The sequence below is a fragment of the Nomascus leucogenys genome, chromosome 2 (assembly GCF_006542625.1).
Source record: "Nomascus leucogenys isolate Asia chromosome 2, Asia_NLE_v1, whole genome shotgun sequence".
Classification (NCBI taxonomy): domain Eukaryota; kingdom Metazoa; phylum Chordata; class Mammalia; order Primates; family Hylobatidae; genus Nomascus; species Nomascus leucogenys.
This window is the reverse complement of record NC_044382.1, coordinates 137,417,246-137,441,083: the sequence shown is the minus strand read 5'-3', so window position 1 is coordinate 137,441,083 and position 23,838 is coordinate 137,417,246. Positions and strand designations below refer to the sequence as shown.

The following is a 23,838-nucleotide window of genomic DNA, read 5'->3' as shown; positions in this document are numbered from 1 at the left end:
ACACAGAAACACATACATATCATGTCCTAATGTTTATACATATACATATATATATACATACACATACACACATAAACACCCATATATGCACACACATATACATGTACATATTTAAAATTTTGGTATCTGATTATCCAATTCTAGTACATAAAAATACATTAGATTTTTGTGGGTTTATCTTATATTCTTTGATTCTGCTAACCTCATTTATTAGTTTTAGGAGTTTTTTCAAACATGCCTTGACATTTTCTATGTAAACAATAACGTTTTCTGCAGAGACAGTTATTTCTTCCTTCATATTTGTTATGACTTTCATTTATTTTTCTTACCTAATTGCATATCTGGGATTATTTTTTCCTAAGAGGGATGGAGTGGACAGCCTTGCCTCATTTCAGTCTGGGTCAGAAAGCATTCGTTCTTTCACCATTAAATGTGACATTAACTGTCTTTTTTCTATTCAGTAGATGCTCGTTATCAGGTTAAAGCAGTTTCCACCTATTCACAAGTTTCTGAGAGTTTTTTTTTTTTATCATGAATAGATGGTGAATTTTGTCATAAGCTTTTTCTGCATCAGTTGATATGGTCACATGCATTTTCTTTGGACTCTTAATGTATTTGATTGCATGGATTGATTTTCAAATATTGAACCAGCCTTTATTTCCTGAGATAAGCCCCACTTGTTTCTCTTCTGTTATTCATATATTTCTCGATTCAATTTGCTAATACTTGTTTTTATGTTCATGATAAATATTGGTGTATAAGTTTTTTTTTTTTTAATTTTTTTCCTGTACTCTTTAGATTGGTTTTTAGTATCAGGGTAAATCTAAGTATCCTTGACATTTGTTTTTTGAAAGATCTAATGTAAAATTTGTATTATTTCTTATTTAATTAACCAATGAAATTCTTTAACTTAATTTTTTCTTTAATTTACTAATGAAACATCCTGGTGCTGGAGATTTTATTTTTGGATGATTTTAAAATAAAAATTCAAATTCTTTAATATTTGACAAGACTGCTCAGATTATCTGTTTTATTTTGGATAAATTTTGTTAGAGGTTTTCAATGAACTGGTCCATTTAATCTAAATTGTCAAACTGATGCTCGCAGAGCTATTTTTATTATTCCCTAATGATTATTGTAATGTCTGTGGGGTCTATAATGATATCTTCCCTTTCACTGCTGGTATCAGTAAACTGTTTCTACTTTCTATTTTTCTTTGTCATACTTGCTAGAGGTTTGAAATTTTACTCACAATTCCACAAAAAAATTTGTTTCCACTGATTTTCACTATTGCTATTCCATTTTGATTTCCCAGGAGCATAAATCAATAGGAGCATAAATCAACAGGAGAATCAATTTAGGAGAATTCTTTTGGAGAGTCAATAGGAGAATTATCCGAATCAATAGGGGAATTCTCCTACTGATTTATGCTCCTATTTTTACGACTTCTTTCCTTCTGGTTGATATGAGTGTGTTTTGTTTTGCTTATCCTACCTTTTCAGCTAGTTTAGGTAGATTCTTAGATTATTGATTTGAGATCTGTCCTTTTTTTATAATAAGAACACTTAACCCTATACATTCCTCTCTAAGCATGGCTTTTTTTGCATCCTCCAATTTGTATGTTGTCTTTTCATGTTTGTTCAGTTCAAAATACTTAGTAATTTCCCTTGAAATTTTTTATTCAACCCATAAATTATTGAGAAGTTGTTATTTTCCAAACATTTAGAGAACATTTTCCTGCTATCTTTTTGTATTTAATTTGAAGTCTAATTCCATTTTGCCTAGGAACATACTTTGTTTGATTTAAATTCCTTTAAATTGGTAAAGGTTTGCTTTATGAGCTAGAAAATGTTCCTTCCCCCTTGGAAAAGTTTCCGTGTCATTTGAAAGGCATGCATATTTTGCTATGGTTGGGTGGAGCAGTGTGTAAAGGTTAGCTAATGGTGGTTTTCAATTTTTCTATATCACTGTTAAGTTCCTGTTTACTGGTTTTATCAATTACTTAGAGGAGTGTTGACATTTCAAATATAATTGTGCATCTGTCCATTTTTCCTGTTAGTTTTTGCTTCATGAGTTTTAAAGCTCTATTGTTATGTGCTAAAACATTTAAACTACTATATTTTTTTGGTTAATTGATCCCTTCATATTATGTAATGTCCCTCTTAATTCTCGGTAATTTTCTTTGTTCTGAAATTTACATCATCTGATATAAATAGTCACTTGAGGGTTTTTTTGTTTTGTTCTTGTTTTTTACTTTTTACTACTTTTTCCATAGTATATCTTTTTCATCCTTTTACTCTTTACCTATGTACTATAGTTGTAGTGAGTTTCTTTCAGATAGCAAAGATGGGGTCTTTGAATTTTCAATCAATTCTGAAGAACTCCTTTTAGTTGGTGTGTTCGAACTATTTATATTTAATGTAATTATTGAAATGTGAAAACTTGGGCCTAACATTTTATTATTTTTTGTTGTTGATGTTGTTTTTACTGTTATCCTTTCTTCTGTTATCCTTTCCTGACTTTTTTTTTGAATATTTTTTCAATATTAAATGATTTATTTAATTAATTATTTATTTAAGAGACAAGGTCTTGCTCTGTCGCCCAGGTTGGAGTACAGTGGTGTCATCATAGCTCATTGTAACCTCAAACTCCTGGGTTCAAGTGATTCTTCCACCTCAGCCTGCTGAGTAGTCGAGACTATCAGAACAAAATACCATGGCTGGCTAATTTTTAAACTTTTTTTGTGGAAACGAGGTCTCATTATGTTACCCAGGCTGGTCTCAAACTCCTGGCCTCAAGTGATCCTCCAGCCTCAGCCTCCCAAAATGCTGGGCTTACAGGCATGAATGACCATGCCCAGTGTATTTATTGTGTTTTTAATTTCATCCTTCTGTATATATTTTTAGTGGTTGCTTCCTATAGGTTTTACATTACACAATATTCACCCTTAAAAGTCTACTTAGAATCAGTATTTTACCATTTCAAATAGAATATTGAAAGCTTAATTAACAACATGAAAGTCCCTTTATCCCCCACCCCATGTATTACTGTTGTTGTCTTATGTATTAAATCTACTATACATCAGGGACTCCATCAGACAAGGTTACAATTTTTGCTTTCAAATATCAAGCCTATTTAAAATATTCTGGGGTTGAGAGTAGTCTATTTTATTTATCCAGATATTTGTCATTTCTTTTACTTTCTGCATTCCTGATGTTCCAAGTTTCCTTTAAGTATCATTTCCCTTCTGTTAGAACTACTTCCTTTGGCAATTCTCTTAAAGCAGCAATTTTGGCTATGAATTCTCTTAGTTTTTCTTCATTTTATAATGTCCTTATTTTACCTTCATATCTGAAAAATATTTTTTGAAAATACAGAATTCTACATTGACAATCCTTCCTTTCATGGATTCTGGATTTCATGGTTTGTCATGAGAAATCGGCTGTCATTGGAATCACTGTTCCCTTATAAATAACAGCTTGTTTTTTGGTGTCATTTTTAGTTTGTCTTTAGCTTTCAGCAGTTTGATTATGATGTCTCCAGCTGTGCATTTCTCTGTGTATTTCTTGTGTGGAGTTGCTCAGATTCTTAAATCTGATGGTTTAAATTTTTTTCCAAATCTGAGAAGTCTTCAATCATATATATATTTTTTCTTCTCCTGGAGCCCATGATAACTGGGCTCACTGGTTCCTGAGGCTCTGTTGGTATTGTTTTCCCAATCTTTTTTCTCTCCATTTATCAGATTGGATAGTTTCTTCTGATTTGTCTTAAAGTTCACTGACTCTTTTCTGTCAGCTCCATGCTGCTATTCAGCTTATCCAGAGAGATTTTATTTCAATTATTATATTCTTAATTCTAAAAATTCAATTTGCTTTTTCTTTCTATGTATTTACTAAGACTTTCTACCCTTCCATTCATTTGAAATGTTTGCCCTTACTTGTTCGAGCATCTTTATAATAAATGCTTTAGTCTAGCAAGATAGTTCCAAAATCTGTGCCATCTCAGAATGGGCATCTGTTGGTTGTCTTTTCCCATGCAAATTCAGATTTTCATATGTAAAATAATTTTGAATTGTGTTCTAGACATTTTACCTATAACATTAGGAGACTTATTTAAATCTTATGAAGAATGCTAATTTTTTTTAGCATAAAATCAACCTAGTTTGGTTCATGCTATAAGTTCCAAACTTACAAGGCTTCTGTGTGTTTTGGTTAAATTGTCAATTTTCAAGTCCTTTGCATTGCTATTCAAATAACTCTGTTCTCAAAGAAATTTTAGAGTCATATCCATACATACAAAGCTTAAGGTTGAGCACAAGTTGGTAAACAGCTTCGAGGTCACTTTCCTAAGCCCTTCCCTCTCCATGCTCTTTTTAGCACCTTCCACTTCCATGCAGTTCTCATTCCAGTCCTGCTTTCAGAAAGTGTGGAGTTAGTTACCTCTCTGCTGTGTTCTTCTCATAATCATGTCTGTTTCCACATACAAGCCCATGGAATCAAGAGATGAGAAGCAGTGGTGTTTACCCCATCCTCATGGGATTAAAGCTATTCAGATCAGAGAGGAAGATTTATCCAAATTTTTATGGCTCATCTTCCTGCCACTGTTACTATCCCTGCTGCCACTATCATGGGATTGTAGAAGACGGGAGATGGGGCAGAAGAGAATGTAGACATTAAAGGAGGGGCTTCTCCTACTTTCTGTGAGCATCAGGGCCCCTTCCTGGTCCTTAATCCAGAATGGGAGGGCTTCTCCTAGTGTTTTATATCTACAGGCCGTAATGACAACTTACAAGTGTGGGCTGTGTTGAATCCAAGATGGAGAATACAAAAAGAGAGAAAAATTATAAACTCACTGCTGGTTTGGTGGCACTTCAAATTCATATCTTCTTCCCAATCAGCCTGTTACTTTTACTTTTAAAAATCCTCAAATAGGTGTTCCATTCTCTCAAGTTTTATAGCTGCATTCAATGGGAGAGAGAAGGGTGGAGTGTGTTTACTCCAGTTTACCTGAAACTAGACAGAGATAGTTACTTCTCTGCAAAAAATAAAAATAATAAACAAAAACTAGCATCTTATAACTCAAAGAAAACTGCCTAGGGAATTGTATTTTTTTTCTATGATGCAAATCAAACATTTCCATTATCTCAACATTCTTTAGGGTTATTTCCACTGTCCAACTACTTAGAGGACAGGATTGGGAAGGACCTGGAAAATGCAGAGACAACTTTGGTATATCACTAGATTATTTACATACTAAAGTCCCAAAGCACTGCAATATTTGACGAAAGGATTTTCTTCTGTATGGGCTTATACAGTTTCTATATTTTGTCATGTAATAATCGATAATATTCTATACACCATAGTAGAACTAACCTACTAGACATCTGCTTTAAAATAATATAAATTGTATTAATATGTTAGCATACTAATGATTAAAGAAAAAGGAAAAAAAACAGATTTGTCAATTTTCCCCAATACTGTTGCTTTAAAAAATGCTAAGAAAAATTTCTACTGAGTTCAAAATAGAGTTTTCTGATCAAACCAACATCATTAAAATTTGATGGCAGACGTTTTTTCCCTTCACATCCAGATTTGGAAGGAAATACTAAGGCTTCTCTATGTTTAAGAAATATGTATCAATACATTTATTCTTGGAAGCTATGATAGTAAAAGAGAAAAAGTTGGCTCAGATAAAAGGGAGACAAATAGGAAACTTTTTAGGTTATCTGGGCAACAATCATAAAAGGCTAGATAAAAGGAAAACATTTAAAGAATATATAAATAGGATCATTTTAGGCACCACTCTATTTCTAGCATCTAGCGCCTAACACAAACTTGGGCACAGAATAGGGGTTTCAAAATATTGGAGGAAATTGAATAAATGATAAGAGACAGAGAAGTGAAAAGAAGACCATCTGAAATTCAAGAACCAATAAAAATTGAGGAAAATGGATACAGTAGCACATTTCATATTATCTTCAAAGTATATTTCCTGGCCTCTCAGATATGGGAATTTAGTACAAGATGAAGGTTATTACTCTCTATGTATCGAATATATCTGAGACCCAGACCATAATGTGCCAATAGCCAATGCTTTGTGGCCATCTGGATTAAATGAAAACAAAGTTAAGAGAAATGCTATAGAATCAGCTCCTAATACATGTAGCAAATGCTCATGGGTTTATTCCTATTAAGTCTAATTATAATTATTGGGAGATCAAATAATGAAAAATCTAAATTATAGAAATAATTGTGATGGTTAATATTTCTGAAATAAGTAATTTTAAATTTATTATTAAAAATTCTGATTAGTGTGTTTAAAAATGTCTTAAACATGTTCATCAACAATAGAGTGACCATAGGGCTACTCTGCCTAGGGCATCCCAACTTATGCTTTTGTCTAAGCATAATTATGTCTCTTTTAACTTTTAAAAGTTCCTTGGTATGAATTACAAAATACATGTTTACCTTATCTATAAATAAACCTCACAGGCCTTTGTATTTCAAAGCTAATGTCATGCCCAGTCCCAATCTGACTCCATCGGGTTTTCTTAGCTTCTTTGCTGGAGGCCCAGAGACTTGCATTTCCTCTATTCCAAGCTGGCGCCATCCAAATTACCTCCTTGAAGAACCAGTTTTCCCCACCCCTTTCCTTTCTGTACCACAGTCAAGTGTTTAGAGCCATATCACCTTAATATGCTTTTGTTCGTCACTGATGAGACAAGGGAAACGAATATTAAATATGGAGAAACTGAAATGATTACAGAATTGTATGAAGTCCTTCCAAAATCCTCTTAAAATCCTTTTGCTGTTTTACTATTAGATACGATAAATGAAAATCTCTTTGAATTTCTCCCCTTAACTTTTATTTCTTAAGAAACATTTTCTTCCCTCTTATTCTGTCCTCACCAAGGATCATGTATATACTTGCATCCAAGGTGGACTTGTTTTCTTCCCGTATATAAGCCCCCAATTAATATGAAATAATATGCATTCTTTAGTCAGAATGAGCTAGTTTTCTATTGCTTCATAGACAATTACCACTAATGTAACAGCTTTATCCCACATTACTATAGGTCAGAAGTCTGGGTGGGCTTGACTGGGTTCTCTGCTTAGGGTCTCACAAGGCCAAAGTTAAGATATCATTCAGGCTGTGCTCTTGTTTAAAGGTTTTGGAAAGTATCAGCTTAAGAACTCATGCAGGTTGTTGCTGCAATTCAGTGCCTTGCTTCTGCTTTAAGAGTTTCACCTGGAACCCTGTCTCTACTAAAAATACAAAAAATCAGCTGGGCATGGTGGCACATGCCTGTAATGCCAGCTTTGGGGGAGGCTGAGGCAGGGGAATCGCTTGAACCCAGGAGGCAGAGGTTCCACTGAGCCGAGATTGCACCACTGCACTCCAGCCTCGGTGACAAAGCGAGACTACGTCTCAAAAAAGAAAAAAAAGTTTCACCTGGTTAGATCTCCATGTCCTAAGGTAAACTGAAAAACTTTAATTACCTCTGCAAAATTCCTTCACAGCAGTATTTAGATTAGCATTCGATTGAATAGCTAGGGGGTCAGAAATCTTGGGATTGCCATATTTAGAATTCTGTCTACTACACTGAATATATTCTATTTGCATATCTGAAGCTTCCAGTGTTAATCACTGAGCAGTGCATTATAACAACATATCTCTCACAAATTTGAAGACCTCTAAATATTCAAAAATTTTTCAAAAAGTATTTTTTATAAAAGTTTACCCATTGAAGTTTGGCAGAGGCTTCTAACATGCTTGCTAATTTCTTCTGCAAAAGTATATGTCCCACTAGACTGAGTGGGCAAAAATCTGATTGTCAGCCTTTAATCCATCATAGAGCTTGACATTGGACTTTGAATATAGTAAATCCCCAATAAATGTATTGGAACTCCCTTGAATATGTAATTACACTAATAAGTCAATTAGAAACTAAGATTTATGTAAACAAAAGTTAACCTATTCTTTGCCTAGTCCAAAGGCTTAAAAATGTCAAAATATTGCATATTAAACTAATAAGGCTTTTCAGTACAAACAATATAATTCTATCATAAAAGGTATTGAAGTAAAAAGATGACCTCAATAATTGCTTTAAGTATTTTAAGTCCCTGAAATTCTCTATGGTTGAGGTGCCATAATGCAAAAAAAAAAAAAAAAAAAAAAGCCAAATAGCTGTTTAATAAAAATTAAGCTATTTAAAAATGAGCTTAACCTCTTCTCACCTAGCAAAAATGATTACTTCTGCTGAAACGTGGTATGAAGAATGTACTGGTGTTTGGAAAGGGAAGTGTCTGGAGATTCTCACAGTACAGTGTTGACATAAAGGGCTATTTAAATATGTTTTAGTGTATTGATATACTTCTTTTTGGCAGTTGCTTCCTGGGTGGTCTGTATACCTGTTTGACAATATGTCAAGTACATAAAATCAGAATATTCAGAAGCATAGAGAAGAATAACCTGGATCATTCCAACCTGCTCAAAGACAGAAAAAAAAAAGTTAGGATGTTGAAGCAACTAAGTTTCCGTAGAATGCCTGGAGAGTCAGAACATCATAGAGCTGGGAACTTGGTGGTAAAGGATACACAGCCTCTCTCATCAACAAGTATTGGAGAAATATTCATAGCAGGAAACTTATTCAATCAGCGTTTATCTTTGCCAGCTTTAAGTATTTACCAATTTTCTATACGTTAAAGTCCTTAAAAAGTCTCATGAAACACGTGTACACACACACACACACACACACAAATGCACACACACACGTAAACACTGACTATCCCCATCGATTATCAATCATTCTCAGCTTATGGCAGAATTGCTCAAAGAGGCTTATGCAGAAACCTGGGATTCCATAAGACCTTTTCAGTGGGTCTTCTAAGACCTTTTCAAGAGGTATATGCAAAGTTAAAACTGTTGACATTTGTAGTGATGGTGCCAAAGTAATGGTAGGTAAAATTGCCTAGTCAAGGCAGTGGCACCAACTTCACTGTCAGTCATTTTATTCACTGCCGCTTACTCCCAGGAGGGGTACCATGACAATTTCACTTCAAAATTTCCAGATGTAGCAGTAACATTTATTCATTTTATCAAATCTGAACACTTGAGTATATACATTTAAAAAATATTTTTGTGTAACGAACAGGAAGTATGGATAAAGCATTTCTGTTGCAGGCTAAAATATGATGTCTCAGTTAAAAGTGTTGTGAGATTGTTTGAGTTATGAGCTGAGCCAGCTGTGCTTTTCGTGAAGCATCATTTTTTCATTGAAATAAGTGACAAACAGTATTCAGACTTGGAAATCTGAGCAATACTTGCCTAAAAATGAACAAAGTGAACTTGTCACTCTATGAAAACCAACTGATGGTATTATGACTGTTTTTCTTGCCAAGAACAAAATTCAAGTTTTCAAGTGAAAAATTAAAATATTGGAAAACTTTCATCTGTCACCATGAGCTTGACAGCTTCTCAAAACTTAAATACTTTTCTGATAATATAGATGGTGATATTAACAGATTAGATTAGATAGATAGATAGATAGATAGTAGGGTGAAATGTGTCAACATTTAGAAGATCTGCCTAACTCAGTGAACTAATATATTGCAATCAATAGATAATTGATACTAAAAAGCCATGCAGGGTTAAAAGATCTATTTAAAGTGTATGATATACCAATAGATATTAATATAATAGAGTGTGAAAATTCATCCTATGCTTTCAGATTCTACATTGTCCCATTCCACAAACTTTTAAAACACTACGACATGGGTTTCAGAAAACGCACAATAATCTGAAAATAGTCCTCCATTTTTCAACTACATTCTGGGTAAGGCCACATTTTCCTCATGCAGGTCAACCATAATAACATACAGAAACATCTTACATGCAGAAGCAGATATGAGATTCAGCTGTCTTCTAGAACCCAAACAGACTCTCAAAAATATAAAACAAAGCCATGTGTTCTCACTATTTTTATTGTTCTAGATAATATGGCTAATTTTTGTAAAAATTATGAATGCATGTCCTTTATGCTAACATTTGATGAGTTTATTATTAATTTTAAATAAATCAAAATGTTTTTAGAATTTATCTATTTTAATTTCTAATACAGCAATAATTGATAAATGTAACCTACATAAAAATCTATTTGGGATCTTAAATAATTCAAGAATGTAAAGGAGTACAAAGACCAAAAAGTTTAATAATTACTACCTTGAGGCATACAGACAAACTGAACATCTCTAAAACAGTTTCTAAAACTATTTTTTAAAAAAAACTTTTGGTGACATCTTAACTATAAAAGCAATTATCCAAGTTAGTGTCACAACACATGTGAATGTTGAGCAAATTGGATTGTGTGACTAAGTGTTGCTGCAAGATGTATAAACATATGTATGTATAAAAATACATACATAAAGTACAGTAGTACTTTAAAAGTTTTCCTTGAAGTTCTACTTCCAGCAGTGAGAAAATTCTGCTTGCAAATCACCTGAACATATAAATGATGGAGTAAAAATAACAAAAATCATCTTAAATGCATAGCTGAGTTCACTCTTAAGGGAAATCCTTCCATGGGCTGAAGGAAAAGCAGAGAAGAGTTCTGAGCTGGCACCGATGTGCTGGTTGCCTATAGGCATTTGCCAATCTCAGATCCAAAATGTTCAGCCTTAGCCATCGCACTGGGACAAAGATAATGCCTGTTCAAGGTGAGGTCTCAGAACTGAAACTTCTAATTAAAGTGAGTGGGAGAAGATACCATCTTTCCCCACCCTCCCACACAAATAACTAAACTCAATGAAATGATAAGAAAAACAACCTGCTCCCTAAAAAAAAAGTTATAGCATGAAAACTTGTCTACTTTAACCTAGACTCTGTTTTTGTTTTGTTTTTGTAGGACAGATGGCATTAAAATAAGTTAGACTGATAGCTAAATCCTCAGCAGCAACAAAGGATGCCAAAGGACAGGTCAAATAATCTTCAAAATGTGCTGAAAAAACAAAAATACCAAATAGGTATCCAGAATCCTGGGATTTTATACTCACTTAAAATATCTTTCAAGAATTGAAGTAAAATTAAGACATTTTCATACCAAAAAAAAACTTAAGTGTGTGTCACCAGTAGACTTTTACTAAGGGAAATTCTAATAAATATTGCTTCAATAGGAGGAAAGTAAGATTAGGAGAGAGAACTGGTTTGTAAGAAAGAATGAAGAACTAATAAAAACCAATAAAATAATAAATGTGAATCAATCTAATTGAGCACTGACTGTAGAAAAACATAACATCTTGTGTGTTTTAAAAATCAAATAAGTTGTTTTAAAAATTGGTAACAGCCTACAATAAGGACAGGGGATATAGAATGTTTTAAGGGCTTTATATTCCTGAGAGAAAAGAAAAGATAAACTTTGGACTTGGATATATGTTTGCATTTCTATCATAAACATGTCTTTAATGCATATAGGATTCTCTAAGGCGTATGTGTAAGAATGTAACCAATGACGTCAAGTTGTACAAATGCCAGTTTTACTAAATACTGCCCAAAGTTCTCCAAAGTGATTATACCAATTTAAATTCACTCCTGAAGCACATTGTTTCCATAGATTCACATACTTACCATCACTTTATAATGTAAGATTTTAATTTCATCAATCCCACTGGTAGATATCTGCTTGTGATCTCAACGTTCATTTCCTTTACTACTAATGAAGTTGGGCATCTTACCATTTTATTTTTTTTTAATTCACCCTTGATGTATTATCTTCCAAAAATGGTCTCTGGAGTCTTTTGCCCTATCTGGCATGTCTACTTCCTTGTTTGTTTCTTACTTACTGATTTAGAAAAGTTGTTTTTATACTCTGGGTTCTAATACTTTGTTGGTTACATGTATTGGAAATACTATTAATATATATCAATAATTCTAAGATTCACCTTATTTCACATTGTAATGTCTTGAATAATATCTGAAAATTAAAATTAGTCATTGTCTTATTTAGTGACACATAAAGTAATGGTATGTCTTGAAATGAATGAAAATTGAAGATACTTTAAAATCCATGAAATATGGTATCCTCTCCCGGATAGAAGCTTGCTTTTGTTCACTTTCATTACTATGTCTTTTAATATGCATACATTTTAAATATTAATATAGTTCCTTTATGATTAACATTTCTGTGTACTCTCTAAGAAATCTGTCTCTACATCAAAAATAGACTCCTGTTTTTACAAATTTAAACCATATGAATTAATCTCAAATTTTTTTCATGTGAATAACCATCTTAACATAATGTATTGAACTATGCCTTACCCAGTGATCTGCAGTATACATCAATTTCCAAATACGGGCAACTGCATTTTCATATTTACTGTGTACTATATCTTAGTATCTGATAGCACAGGTTTCCTTCATTCCCATATTTTTCTTCACCAGTATCTTGGCAATTTTCAGACCTATGTTCCTCTATACATTTAGAATCATCCTGTCTAGTTCCTTCGAAACTCTTGTTAGAATTTTAATGGAATGCATTGTATTAATAGATCAGTTTGAGGGAAATGAACATTTGTATCATATTTAGTCTTTCAGACCATGAGTAGAGTGTCTCTCTTCATCAAGGTCTTCTTTATTGAATTGTAATATAGTCTATAATATTGTCCATATGTCTTACATATTTGTCATTAGGTATATTTCAATATATTTCATATTTTACATAAAATAAACAGAAGTTTTAATTTCTTACTGCCTATCACTAAAATAAAATGCAATCGGTTATTGCATATTGATTTGATATCTAACCACCAATTAAACTCTCCTACTGTTTCTCATAATTTAATTCATAATCTGTTTTTTTCTTTATGTAGATAATACAATTATCTAGTTAATTGTAATGCCTAAAATTTTCAGTGCATTGTCGAATAGAAGTGGTGGTAGCAGAACTGTTTCCTTGTTTCTGATTCTGAAAGGAATGCTTTTAATGCTCCACTCTTTAAAAGGGAAGATATTTACAAGTTGCTTTGTAAGTGACTTCTACTGGTTAATAAAGTTCCTACTTTTCTCAACTTTGCCAAGAGTTTTTATCATGAATGTGTTTTGAATCGTATGAAAGGCATTTTCTTTATCCAAACAAGATGATCATATGGTTTTTATCTTTAATTGGAATATGTAGTTACATTTTAAAATGTTCTAATGTTAAACTACCCTTGCATTTCTGGAATAAACCTGCAATGAAATAACCGTACATGGTTATTTAAAAAAAAATTGTAAGATAATATCTGCTAATATTTGGTTTTGACTTTGTTCATTTCTTTCCTAATAAAGAAGGGCTTATCATTTTTCTATTTTACTCTGTCCTCTTAGGATTTAGTAAGACATTTATACAGTTTTAATCCCTCCATTTTCAATTTTCTAAAATAGTTTGTATAACATTGAAATAATCCATCTTTGGAACATAGAAATCAACTACAAAAATCATCAGAGCCTAGTATTTTCGTAGGTAGATTTTATTTTATTATAAGTTTTTTTGAGACAGGGCCTCACTCTCTTGCCAAGGCTGGATGGCACCATCTCGGCTCACTGCAACCTCTGCCTTTGGGTTCAAGCGATTCTCCTGCCTCAGCCTCCCAAGTAGCTGGAATTACAGGTGCGTGTCACCATGCTCAGCTAATTTTTTTGTATTTTTAGTAGGGATAGGGATTCACCATGTTGTCCAGGCTTGTTTCGAACTCTTGGCCTCAAGAAATCTGCCTGCCTCAGCCTCCCAAAGAGCTGGGATTACAGGCAGGAGCCACTGTGCTTGGCCGTGGGTAGCTTTTAAAGAATTGATTCAATTTATTTAATTGTTAAAAGAAGAGATAGGCTTTTTTTTTTTTTGGCTAATCTCTCAGCTAGATATAGTTAACTATAATTAATCATGTTTGTTAACAGAACCTGAGTTTGTTACCCCTTATATATATTTATATATCATGGTACCAATTACTACTTTTTAATCTAATCTCAAGCTCTTTACCAGTTCTCAAAACTAACCATAGAAACAGAATTGTTGATACCACAGTTTAAAGATTTGAAACCACCACGTTTCTTTATTCTTTCTCTAAATGATGGAGGCAACATTAACTTAGAAAGTGTTCTGGTTTTCCATGGCTGCCTGTAATATTGCAAATTCAGTGGCTTAAGGTATCCAAATTTATTTTCTTGCAGTTTTCTATGTTAGAAGTTTGACACAGACCTCACTGGCTAAAATCAAGTGTTGAAAAGGCTGTTTGTGTTCACTTCTTTAGGCTCTTGGGAAGATTCTATTTCCTTGTTTTTGCATGTTCTAGAAGCTGATCACATTTCTTCACTAGTAACCCCCTCATTTTTCAAACCATCCATAATGAGTTGAATCCTTTTCATATTGCATCTCTGTCTTTCTTTAGTAATCATGTCTCTCTCTAACTCAGAACTTTTCTGCCTCACTCTCCCACTTTTAAGAACTCTTGTGACAACACTGGGCCTACCATGATAATACAGGATAATCTCCCTATTTCAAGGTCAGTTGATTGGCAGCCTTAATTCCATCCACTACCTTAATTCCTTGTTGCTTTGTACCCTAACATATTCATAAATTCCAGGGATTAGGGCAAATACACTCTTGAGGAGTGTATTATTCTGCCTACCACAAAAATTAAGGCAACTTCATAATCAATAGCAGCAAAGAGATAGTTGCCACTTGCATAATGAAATATACTTTATTTCCCTTGAAATTTAAGTATACCACCATAGTTCATTCAATCTAAGATTTTAAAAACTTTGAATTATATTACGACAACCCTGGTAAGCCATTCATTGCTAAATGAATCCTAATTTCAGGGATTTAAAAGGAAAATGCACATATGTTTTTAAATTGATATTTTCATGGGTTAAAACATATAATAGCATGTATTTTCTTCCATGATCTACATACTTACCTACTGACCTACCAAACCATCTACATAACTATATCAACAGGAAAAACTGTGTAATTGAGAAGGTGGTAAAAATTATTTTTACTTTTTACCCCCCACGTAGCTTTTCAAATATAGGCCTAGTAAATAATTATAATTTATCAATGGAAGCACTTACTTAACAATATGCTGTAACATTAATACAGCCCAACTCATTTAAAATGCACAAACCTTTTGACTCAGCGAATGAGCACAATATCCTATTGTTTTAAACTTGAAATATTGGTAAATAAAATTATTTCAAAATTTGTATTTGTCATTTCCAATTTAATTCTATATCTTCATCTGAAGACATTTTTCTCACATTCAGTTTTCTAGTTGTATTTTTATCTATTGTATAAAAATGCTTTATGTTATAAAAGAAAGGTGACAGTACAGTCAGAAGATCTGAGGTAGAGTCTAGCACTACCATTTACTATCAGTGATTCTGGGCAAATCTGTAACCTCTCCATGGGGAATAAGAGGATGTGATGGAAACTGGTGTAGATGAAATGCCAGTTAACTAGCTGCTTTGCAACTGTCACAGTTTCACAACATTCTGTGAGATAGAAGACGTAGCCTCTATTTTAAAGGTGAGGAATCCAAGCTTTCGAGGCATTAGTGTGCCCAAATTCACATAGTCAATAAGTAGCATAGCCCTGATGTAAATCTAGACATCTGACTTCAAAATCTATGATCCTTTTGTTTTTCAGGGCTTTCTTCATCTGTAAAATAATAATGATAACAAAACTAGAGAGTTCAGATTTTGAGGGAATTAAATGAGATAATGTCCACGAAAATACTGTTTGAATTACAATGCAAAGCATAAATCTTACCATTGCTTTGAAAATACAAGCATTCCTCTCCATTTATAACTCACATTAATAACATAAATTCAAATCCTGTAAGTGCTGTTCTTTCCTCTTACTATACCTAGGAGAATAGGGAGAAGCATCTTAAAGTTATCATTCAACCCTATATGATCCAAACTAATAAATACTAAATCCACTTCTTTCCTTTCTCTTTCCTCTCTCCATATTTTCATTATAGAAAAAAAGTAAAATGGCTGACTTCACATCGGTTATAGATAAAAGAGAAAAGAAGTAAACAATGACTTAAAAGCATCTGTCAAAAAATATATCCCTTTGGATTACATGAAGAGATTTTAAAATGTGTACGAATAAACATTTTATTGATATCAACCCCAAATCACTTTGGCTTTGTTTTACTAGAGATTGATAGTTGTTAAGATGTTTGATAACCTATATATATGCTCATTTAATTTTTTAACAAGTCACAGAGCAGTTTACCAGCATTTTCTCTTAATAACAATAGAGAGGTTATTAATATTGCCCCATATTTTTTGCCCTGTAAATGAAAATATGAACATCAGGGAAGATTTTTATGCCTTAGGCTACAAGTAACGTAAAAGTCTTAAACTGGCTCAGTAATAAGGATATACTGACTCACATATTCGGAAACCCAAACATTAGACTAGGCTCCAGGGTTGGAGGATTCAACAATGTCATCCAGGAGAAAGAAACCTTCCATCTCTTCATTCTGCAGTATATGATGTCAGATTCATCCTAAGGATGATTTCCTTCCTGATTATAGTGATCAGGTTTGCATTCTTCCTTATTTATATATATTGGAGGCATATATGATCAAGCTCTAACCATCAAAAATGCTACCTTTTTCAGCTTGATGAGGCAAATATAGGGAACAGATCATATGTCTCAACCAGGGCAATGGCATGTGCTGACTGGCTTAGGCCTAGGGTCCTGAAACAATCCCCATGATAGACCTAGACTAATCATGACCCAACCCTGTAGGGCTACCCTTTCCTAACATAGCATTGCAGCTACACTATGGTAGATGCATGGATGATGAGGTGGCAACCACAATGTCTGTGTCTCACAAATGTCTTTATAAATCTTATAAATATACAGTTGTCCCTTTGTATCCATCGGGGATTGGTTCCAAAATCCATGGATGCTCAATTCCTTTTTATATGATGGAGTGGTATTTGATTATAACCTATGCACATCCTCTTCTATACTTTGAATCATCTCTAGATTACCTTTAATACCTAATATAATACCTAGCACTTACAAGGTAAGTGCTATGTAAATAGTGGTTATACTATATTACTTTTAATTTGCACTTTTTGTTATTGCTGCATTTTTACTTCTCATTTTTATTTAGACAAGATATTTTTGAATCACAGGTGGTTGAATCCATGGAGATGGAGTCCATAATACAGAAGGCTGACTGTATATGACTCTAGACATGGGCATAGGCAGTGTGACAAGAAGGTTTTCGTGGGGTTTGGGTGAAACAGATTACTTTGACTTGGTTGTTAGAAGTTTTTATTTTACCTCTCTTGAAGAAATACTTCAGAATTTTACTCTGTCAAGACTACATAGGGAAAGACCCCGTCTATATTTGGGCTAAAGGAGAAAAATATGCCATACGATACGGAAGGGAGAACTAGGCTTTAGTGATGTCAGAGGTGCTGATGACAATCTAAGGAATCAGCAAAACAGAGAGAATTCAGGAAGGGCACTGGACTTTTCACGCCCTATGCTGTAATATTTAAAACTGATTTTTTTGAAGATCTTTATGAACAGGACAAACAGAGCTAAAGATTCAATAAATTGCTTTCCTGCCAAATCTTACATACTCTGATTATCAGAACACACTGAGGTACTCAATTATTCAAATGTGTTTTAAATTAGGAAATAAGATTTACACATACTATATCACAAATATACACACAATTTTGAATTAGCAGATTTAGCAAGATGTGAAGTTTTGTTGTTATCAAAGCAGAAATTGGTTCTTTCTTCTTATTAGTAGCTGCTTACAGGCTATGAAGAGTCAGTTCGTGTGTATAGCTATGGAAGACGTCGCCTGAGTTGCTGATTTCTCACATGTGCTCAAGCAAGGCAAGATGTTGAGCTGTCCCTATTAGAGAAGGCTTTTGGGGGCAACATTGCTGCTTACATGAAAGAAAAGGTTATTATTTTGAGACAAGCTTTACTGGTAATCAAAAGCTTCCATGGTTAAGGTAACAAAAACTAGATATCAAGTTTTAATTTCTGGAGATTCAGACAGGAAAAGAAGAAAACTGGGGAAAGCAGGCAAGAGAGTCAAGAGTAGGAAGCTGGTCCCTACATCAATTCCGCTTTTCCTTAGGTGCCCAGCTCTTTTTATGCCGACAATTCCTTCTGAACCAAATATTCCCTTGATTCCATCATCATCCACTTTACATTATTATAACTACTTTCCATCATAAGTTTTATGAATAATACATGTCAAAAATCCTTATATTATCTAAGATTTTAAACATATGAGGAGGTTGATGAAAAATTAGGTTAATGGAACTAGTTAGAATTATCTTTTAAAATACTAATATCCCTATGTTCTGTTTCTACCCCTTTTTATTTATTGTTCACTTTATAAAAAAACAAATGACACAACAAAATGGTCAAGTTAAAATACTGCTCATCCTATAGAAATGAACCCTACATGATATGCCAAAATTATATTACAACTCTTAAATGAACCTTACCAATAATATATTGTTACACACAGCTACGTAACTTAAAATTAAATATATATATTTGTATATAAAGATGGGGGAGTCTTTGGTTAGATACATTTATATTTATATAGATACATTTTAAAACATGAACATATATGTGACCAGTCTCTCAAAGTTAGAAGAACAGTGGTTTCATGAATTCTGTTGGCTATATGGTTCTGTTTTAGGCACTTTAGATATCTAATACAAATGGTGAAAAATTTGCCACTTCATGTAAGAAGAATCATACTGAATCAAGCAGTTTGTTTTGACACAGTCTGCAAAGGTCTTTAAGCATACATAACTCAAAAAATAATCTGTTATCCTGCAAATTAGTCAAACATAATGTCATTAATATATTTTGTCTTTGGTTATTAATAATAATAAAATTTTATTGAACCCATGTGTGATCTCTGAGAAAATAACAAAAAAGGACTGATTATAGCCTTAAAGCATCACTTAAAGATTGTCTCCAATATATATAGTTGATACATGTCTTCTACACTGAAGTGCTGACCAATGATTAAACATATAGGTAGAAAATATGTATGTCTGACATTTTGAAGTTATTCCTTTATAACCAGAACACAAATAATTTCCTATACTTAAACAAGTTATACGTTCAAGTTCTCCAGAATTCCGAAAGTGTGAGAATTTTTACACTTACCAACAGTATCACATGGTTCATCTTTGTGCACACAGAAATCTTTCCTAGAAAGAAAAATAGAAAACTGAAATAAAGATAAATTATTTTGTACAAACAAGACATCATGTGACTCATTTTTAATAGTTATATGTTTAATTGAGCATATCTGTTATCTCCAAGAATCTAATAAAACTGAATAAGATTAATTTTTAATTCTAAGATATGGAAGACTAATTAAATTTTATAGCACAAGATATAATTAATCCTCAGACATTAGACAGTTCCCATATGATGGACAATATTTCAAAAGTAGGATCTCATCTTGTTTTGAATTTTACAGTATTCTATTGTTTTATTACAAAAAAATCTGGTATTGGGACAAGGCTTTCCATTTGAAAAATTACTGGAAGATACCTACTTTATGTAACACAAAAATTATTTCCAGATCAAAGATTTAAATGTAAGAAATACAAGTTAAAACAACATAATATTTTCTATCATAAGACTGGCAAAATTTTTAAAAGACTGATAATCATTTTATTAACGGTATAAGGAAATTATTATTTTACATAAATGGGATCTATGTATAATATTTTATAATTTTTACTCTTTATCCTTAGTGAGCATTCCTAAGAATGCTTCACTCTTGTTATCAATTATTTAGGATTTCATAGAGCAAAATTTAATAGAACTTAATAAGAGTTATAAGATTTGGGGGCAGAATATATGAAAGCAAAACTTTTAATCTACCTCTTACTAGCTATGTGACCTTAGGCAACTTATTTAACCTTGTTGTTCCTCTGTCACCTCATCATAAAGATAGAGGTAGTAATAATATCTACCACCTAGGTTTATTGTTCAATTTAAATGATTTAACATGTGTAAAACCTTAAAAACTTAGGTTACTGTGCAAGGGGAATGAATTAACACACAAAAGGTATTTAAAACAGTGCCACACACAAAGTAAGCTCTCAAAAGTTAGCTGTGCTGTTTTTGTTGGGGGTTTTTTTTATTGCTGCTATTAGTGTGTCATAATATAAGCAACTTCTTAGCAATAAGCTTTTAGGTTCTATACAATTTTTACTATCACAAACAATATTACAGTAGGTTTTTTGTGTGTATATAAATGAGAAATGTAAAATTATCTTTTTAAAAAAATTTCCTCTCTTTGTTATAGGATCTGAAAGCTGTATCTACATGATAAAAAAAATGACTTTTAAAATTAAGCACAATACTTTTGCCTATTTACCAATGAAGTCTACACTGATCTTTATAATGGTTAGCTTTCAATTCACATCTTGCTTGGCTCATCAGCAGCATTTGTGATTTAATACATACATATATCTATATATGTATCGATATATGTATATATAGATATATGTATCAATACATATATCAATATATGTATCTATATATGTATATATCGATATATGTATGTGTGTGTGTGTGTTGGTAAATGTTCCTTGCATATTAGAAATGTATGTTTAATTTTTTGGAGTGCAGTTCCATATATGCTCATTACATTTAGCTCTTAAAAGCTCTGATACACAATTGTTAAGTAGAATAATCAATTCTGGATTGATTTTTACATTGTACTGATAAAAGACTGTTAAAATTCCATTGTGGTTATAATCTTTTGATGTTTCCCTGTGATTCTAATTTTTGCTTTGTTTATCTCAAAGTTTATTGTTTATTAAGTACTCGGTCTCTAAGTTTGATTGTTTATTTTGAACTATTATTTTTATTATTGTGTAAAATCCATATGTTTACTTTGCTAAGGTGGATTGTGTCTGATACTAACAAATATTAATATACAGTACTGCACTAATGTATGCTTGTCCTATCTGATTTTGTTTTCAACATCCATTTTCTCTGAGTCTCTTATAAAGAGCACATAGTGAAATTTTTAAAAGCTAGGTATATAATATCTTTTAAATGAATTTAATCCTTTTCTATTATTGATGTGTTTGGATTTCTATTATTTATGATTTCTATTTACCAAGTTATATTTCTTTGTTCTTCTTTTTCTCTTTCTTCCTTTTATTTTTCACTCACTTTTTTTGGCTACTTTGAAAGTAACATTAAATTGTGGTTGACGTGTGATTCCTTTTACATTTTAAAGTATGATATATTTGTTCTCTATTGCTGCTGTAAAAATTCCATAAATTTGGTGGCTTAAAACAACAGAAAACTTTAACTTACAGTCTGAAGACCAGAAGTTTGAAATGGGCTTTACTGCACTAAAATCAACGTGTCAGCAGTATCATGTTCCCTCTGAAAGCTCTAGATGAGAATATGTTTCCTTGCCTTCACTAGCTTCCAGAGGCTACCCAGGTTTCTTGACTCAGGGCCTCCTTCTGTTTTCAAGGCCAACAATTGCATCACTCTGCCCCCTGCTTCGATCATCATATTACCCTCTCTGACTCTCCTCTCTCTCTCTTTTCCTCACACCAGGATAATCTCACCCCCTCAAGTTCTTAATACAATCACATCTGCACAGTCATTTCTTCCATACGGGATAACATATTTTCAGGTTCTGGAAATTAGAGCATAAACATCTTTGCAGGGGATGTTATTTTTCCTGCCTACCACATATCCTTAGAATGTCTAAGGCTCTTCCTCCTGAAAAAGGCAGGAACATAACTTTTTTTAATCCAATCTCTCCCTTCAATTTTTCATGTGTTTTTAATCTGAAATTATGGTTCCATCTTGATTTTTCAAATCTAAAATTAGTTTCTTTTAAAAACCATCAGGGCTTATGTAGCAATTTGCCTATTTATTTAGCAATTTATTTTCTCAGTTATACTTTACTTTCTAGACATCTCACTATTCTTTTTCTTTAAGTACATTCTTCAGCATCTCTTCCAATGAGGATCTAACTATGAATGGTAAACTTTGCTTGTTTTTTCTTTTGCTTTCATTTTTATTATTTTGCATTTATTCATAACTGAATAGTAACTGAGTTGTTATAAAGACAACTTTATTGACTCTCAACACACTGAAGATACCATTTCATTTTATTCTAGCATTCATAAATATTGATTAGAAGTCTCTGATTATAGTTTTTGCCCTTTTTTCATGCATTTGCTTTCTGCTTAATTTTTAACACTCTTTCCGTCTTTATAATTCTACAGTCCCATGAAGATGGGTCAGGGTACTGATTTTGTTTTTATTTATCTTCTTTGATACTTGGTATATTTTCAACTTAGAGATCCATGAACACTTAAAAATTCTTAGCATTATCTGTTTAATCCCTCTGACATTCCATTCTCTTCTCCTAGAACTTCTTTAGGAATATGATAGTTCTCATTCTGATGTCTGTAGTGCTCAGGCACCTTTGTGTATTTCCATCTCTTAACCACTCTATGTAGCCTGCTGGGAGAATCCCTCAGATCTATCATCCAATCCACTAATGCTCTCCTCAGCTGGATCTAATCTGCTCTTCAATTTAGAAATTGAAATTTTAAGTATACGTACCATATTCCATATTTCTTCCTGAGAACATTTATTTTCATCAGTTTTCAAATCAACTGTTTTTCCCCAAAATATCTTATTCTCATATTTTGAAATTTTTGATTGTTTTTAATTAGGTGGACATGCTTGTTTTATAATCCCTGTTAGTACTTTTTAAAAATTATTATTCTTTAATATGTCTCTGGGTTCTTACAATGGAATATGTTGTCATTGGTCATTTTGGAATTCTATTATGAACTCAGTCAGTGGGATGTTAACTGTGGTTGCCTCGTGGTGTAAGTTGAAAGAGAGTCCCTTCAGAGCAGTTTTGCGTATGCTTTCACTAAGTGCTTCAATTTTGAAATCAGATTCATGGTAATGAATACCCAGAGGAAGCATTTTTGTCCTCACCTGGGGTCATGGATGAGGCAGAATGTTTCCTTGTTCACAACCTGTGCTTGCTGGCAGAACTTTTACCAGTTCATACTTTTATTAAGGATCTAAGTATCTGCAAATTCTATTTGTGTGTAATCATTTCAGTTCCACTTCCCCACTTTGCACAGATTCATTAAAACATAAAAACCTAGATTTTTTTAGTTCAAAAAACTCCCTCAGGGAAGCTACCACATTACCTTAGATGCTTACTTAACTTGTTGTCAGAACTTGCTTTGTTTTTGGCTCATCTGTGCATGGGAAAGTATGCTTATTGTATTTTTTGCTATGGTTTATAGATGTTCATAATGGGAACATTTTCTGATTATCTAGACAGCCGGATTCTCACAGAATTAAAAGAACTGGACTTAATCTGTGACCTACCATATAGGAATGAAGTGCAGTAAAATGATACATTAGTTTATTGTTAGCATTAGGTCTAAATATATATAGAAACAAGCCATATAGGCCTTATTTTATTATTACATTTTATATCATGCAGCTACTTTCACCAAATGCTTTAAAAGACTGCAGAGCTGCCTCAATACGATGTTCAGTTGATATTTAATAGCTTTTCAAAAATGTCTTTCAACAAGTGGGGATTATTTTACTTTTAAATTATTGTAAAAAAATAAGTGATTACTACAATATTGTTATTTTTCTTCCAAATGGTTGGAGATAGAAAAAAATATTTGTTGCTAGCCATGAGTATAAGATAGGGATGAAGTATTTTAATATCAACATTAATTATTAAAATT

At 32.7% G+C, this 23,838-nt stretch overlaps 1 protein-coding gene across 1 annotated transcript in view; it reads right to left on the bottom strand.

The window, feature by feature from the left end:
* ADAMTS19 (ADAM metallopeptidase with thrombospondin type 1 motif 19) overlaps positions 1–23,838 on the bottom strand; it is a 274,439-nt gene that overhangs the window by 165,540 nt on the left and 85,061 nt on the right. Inside the window, exon 7 of the mRNA XM_030818417.1 lies at positions 19,217–19,260. Within this exon, the coding sequence (XP_030674277.1) occupies positions 19,217–19,260 (44 nt within the window). The remainder of the gene's footprint in view (positions 1–19,216; positions 19,261–23,838) is intronic.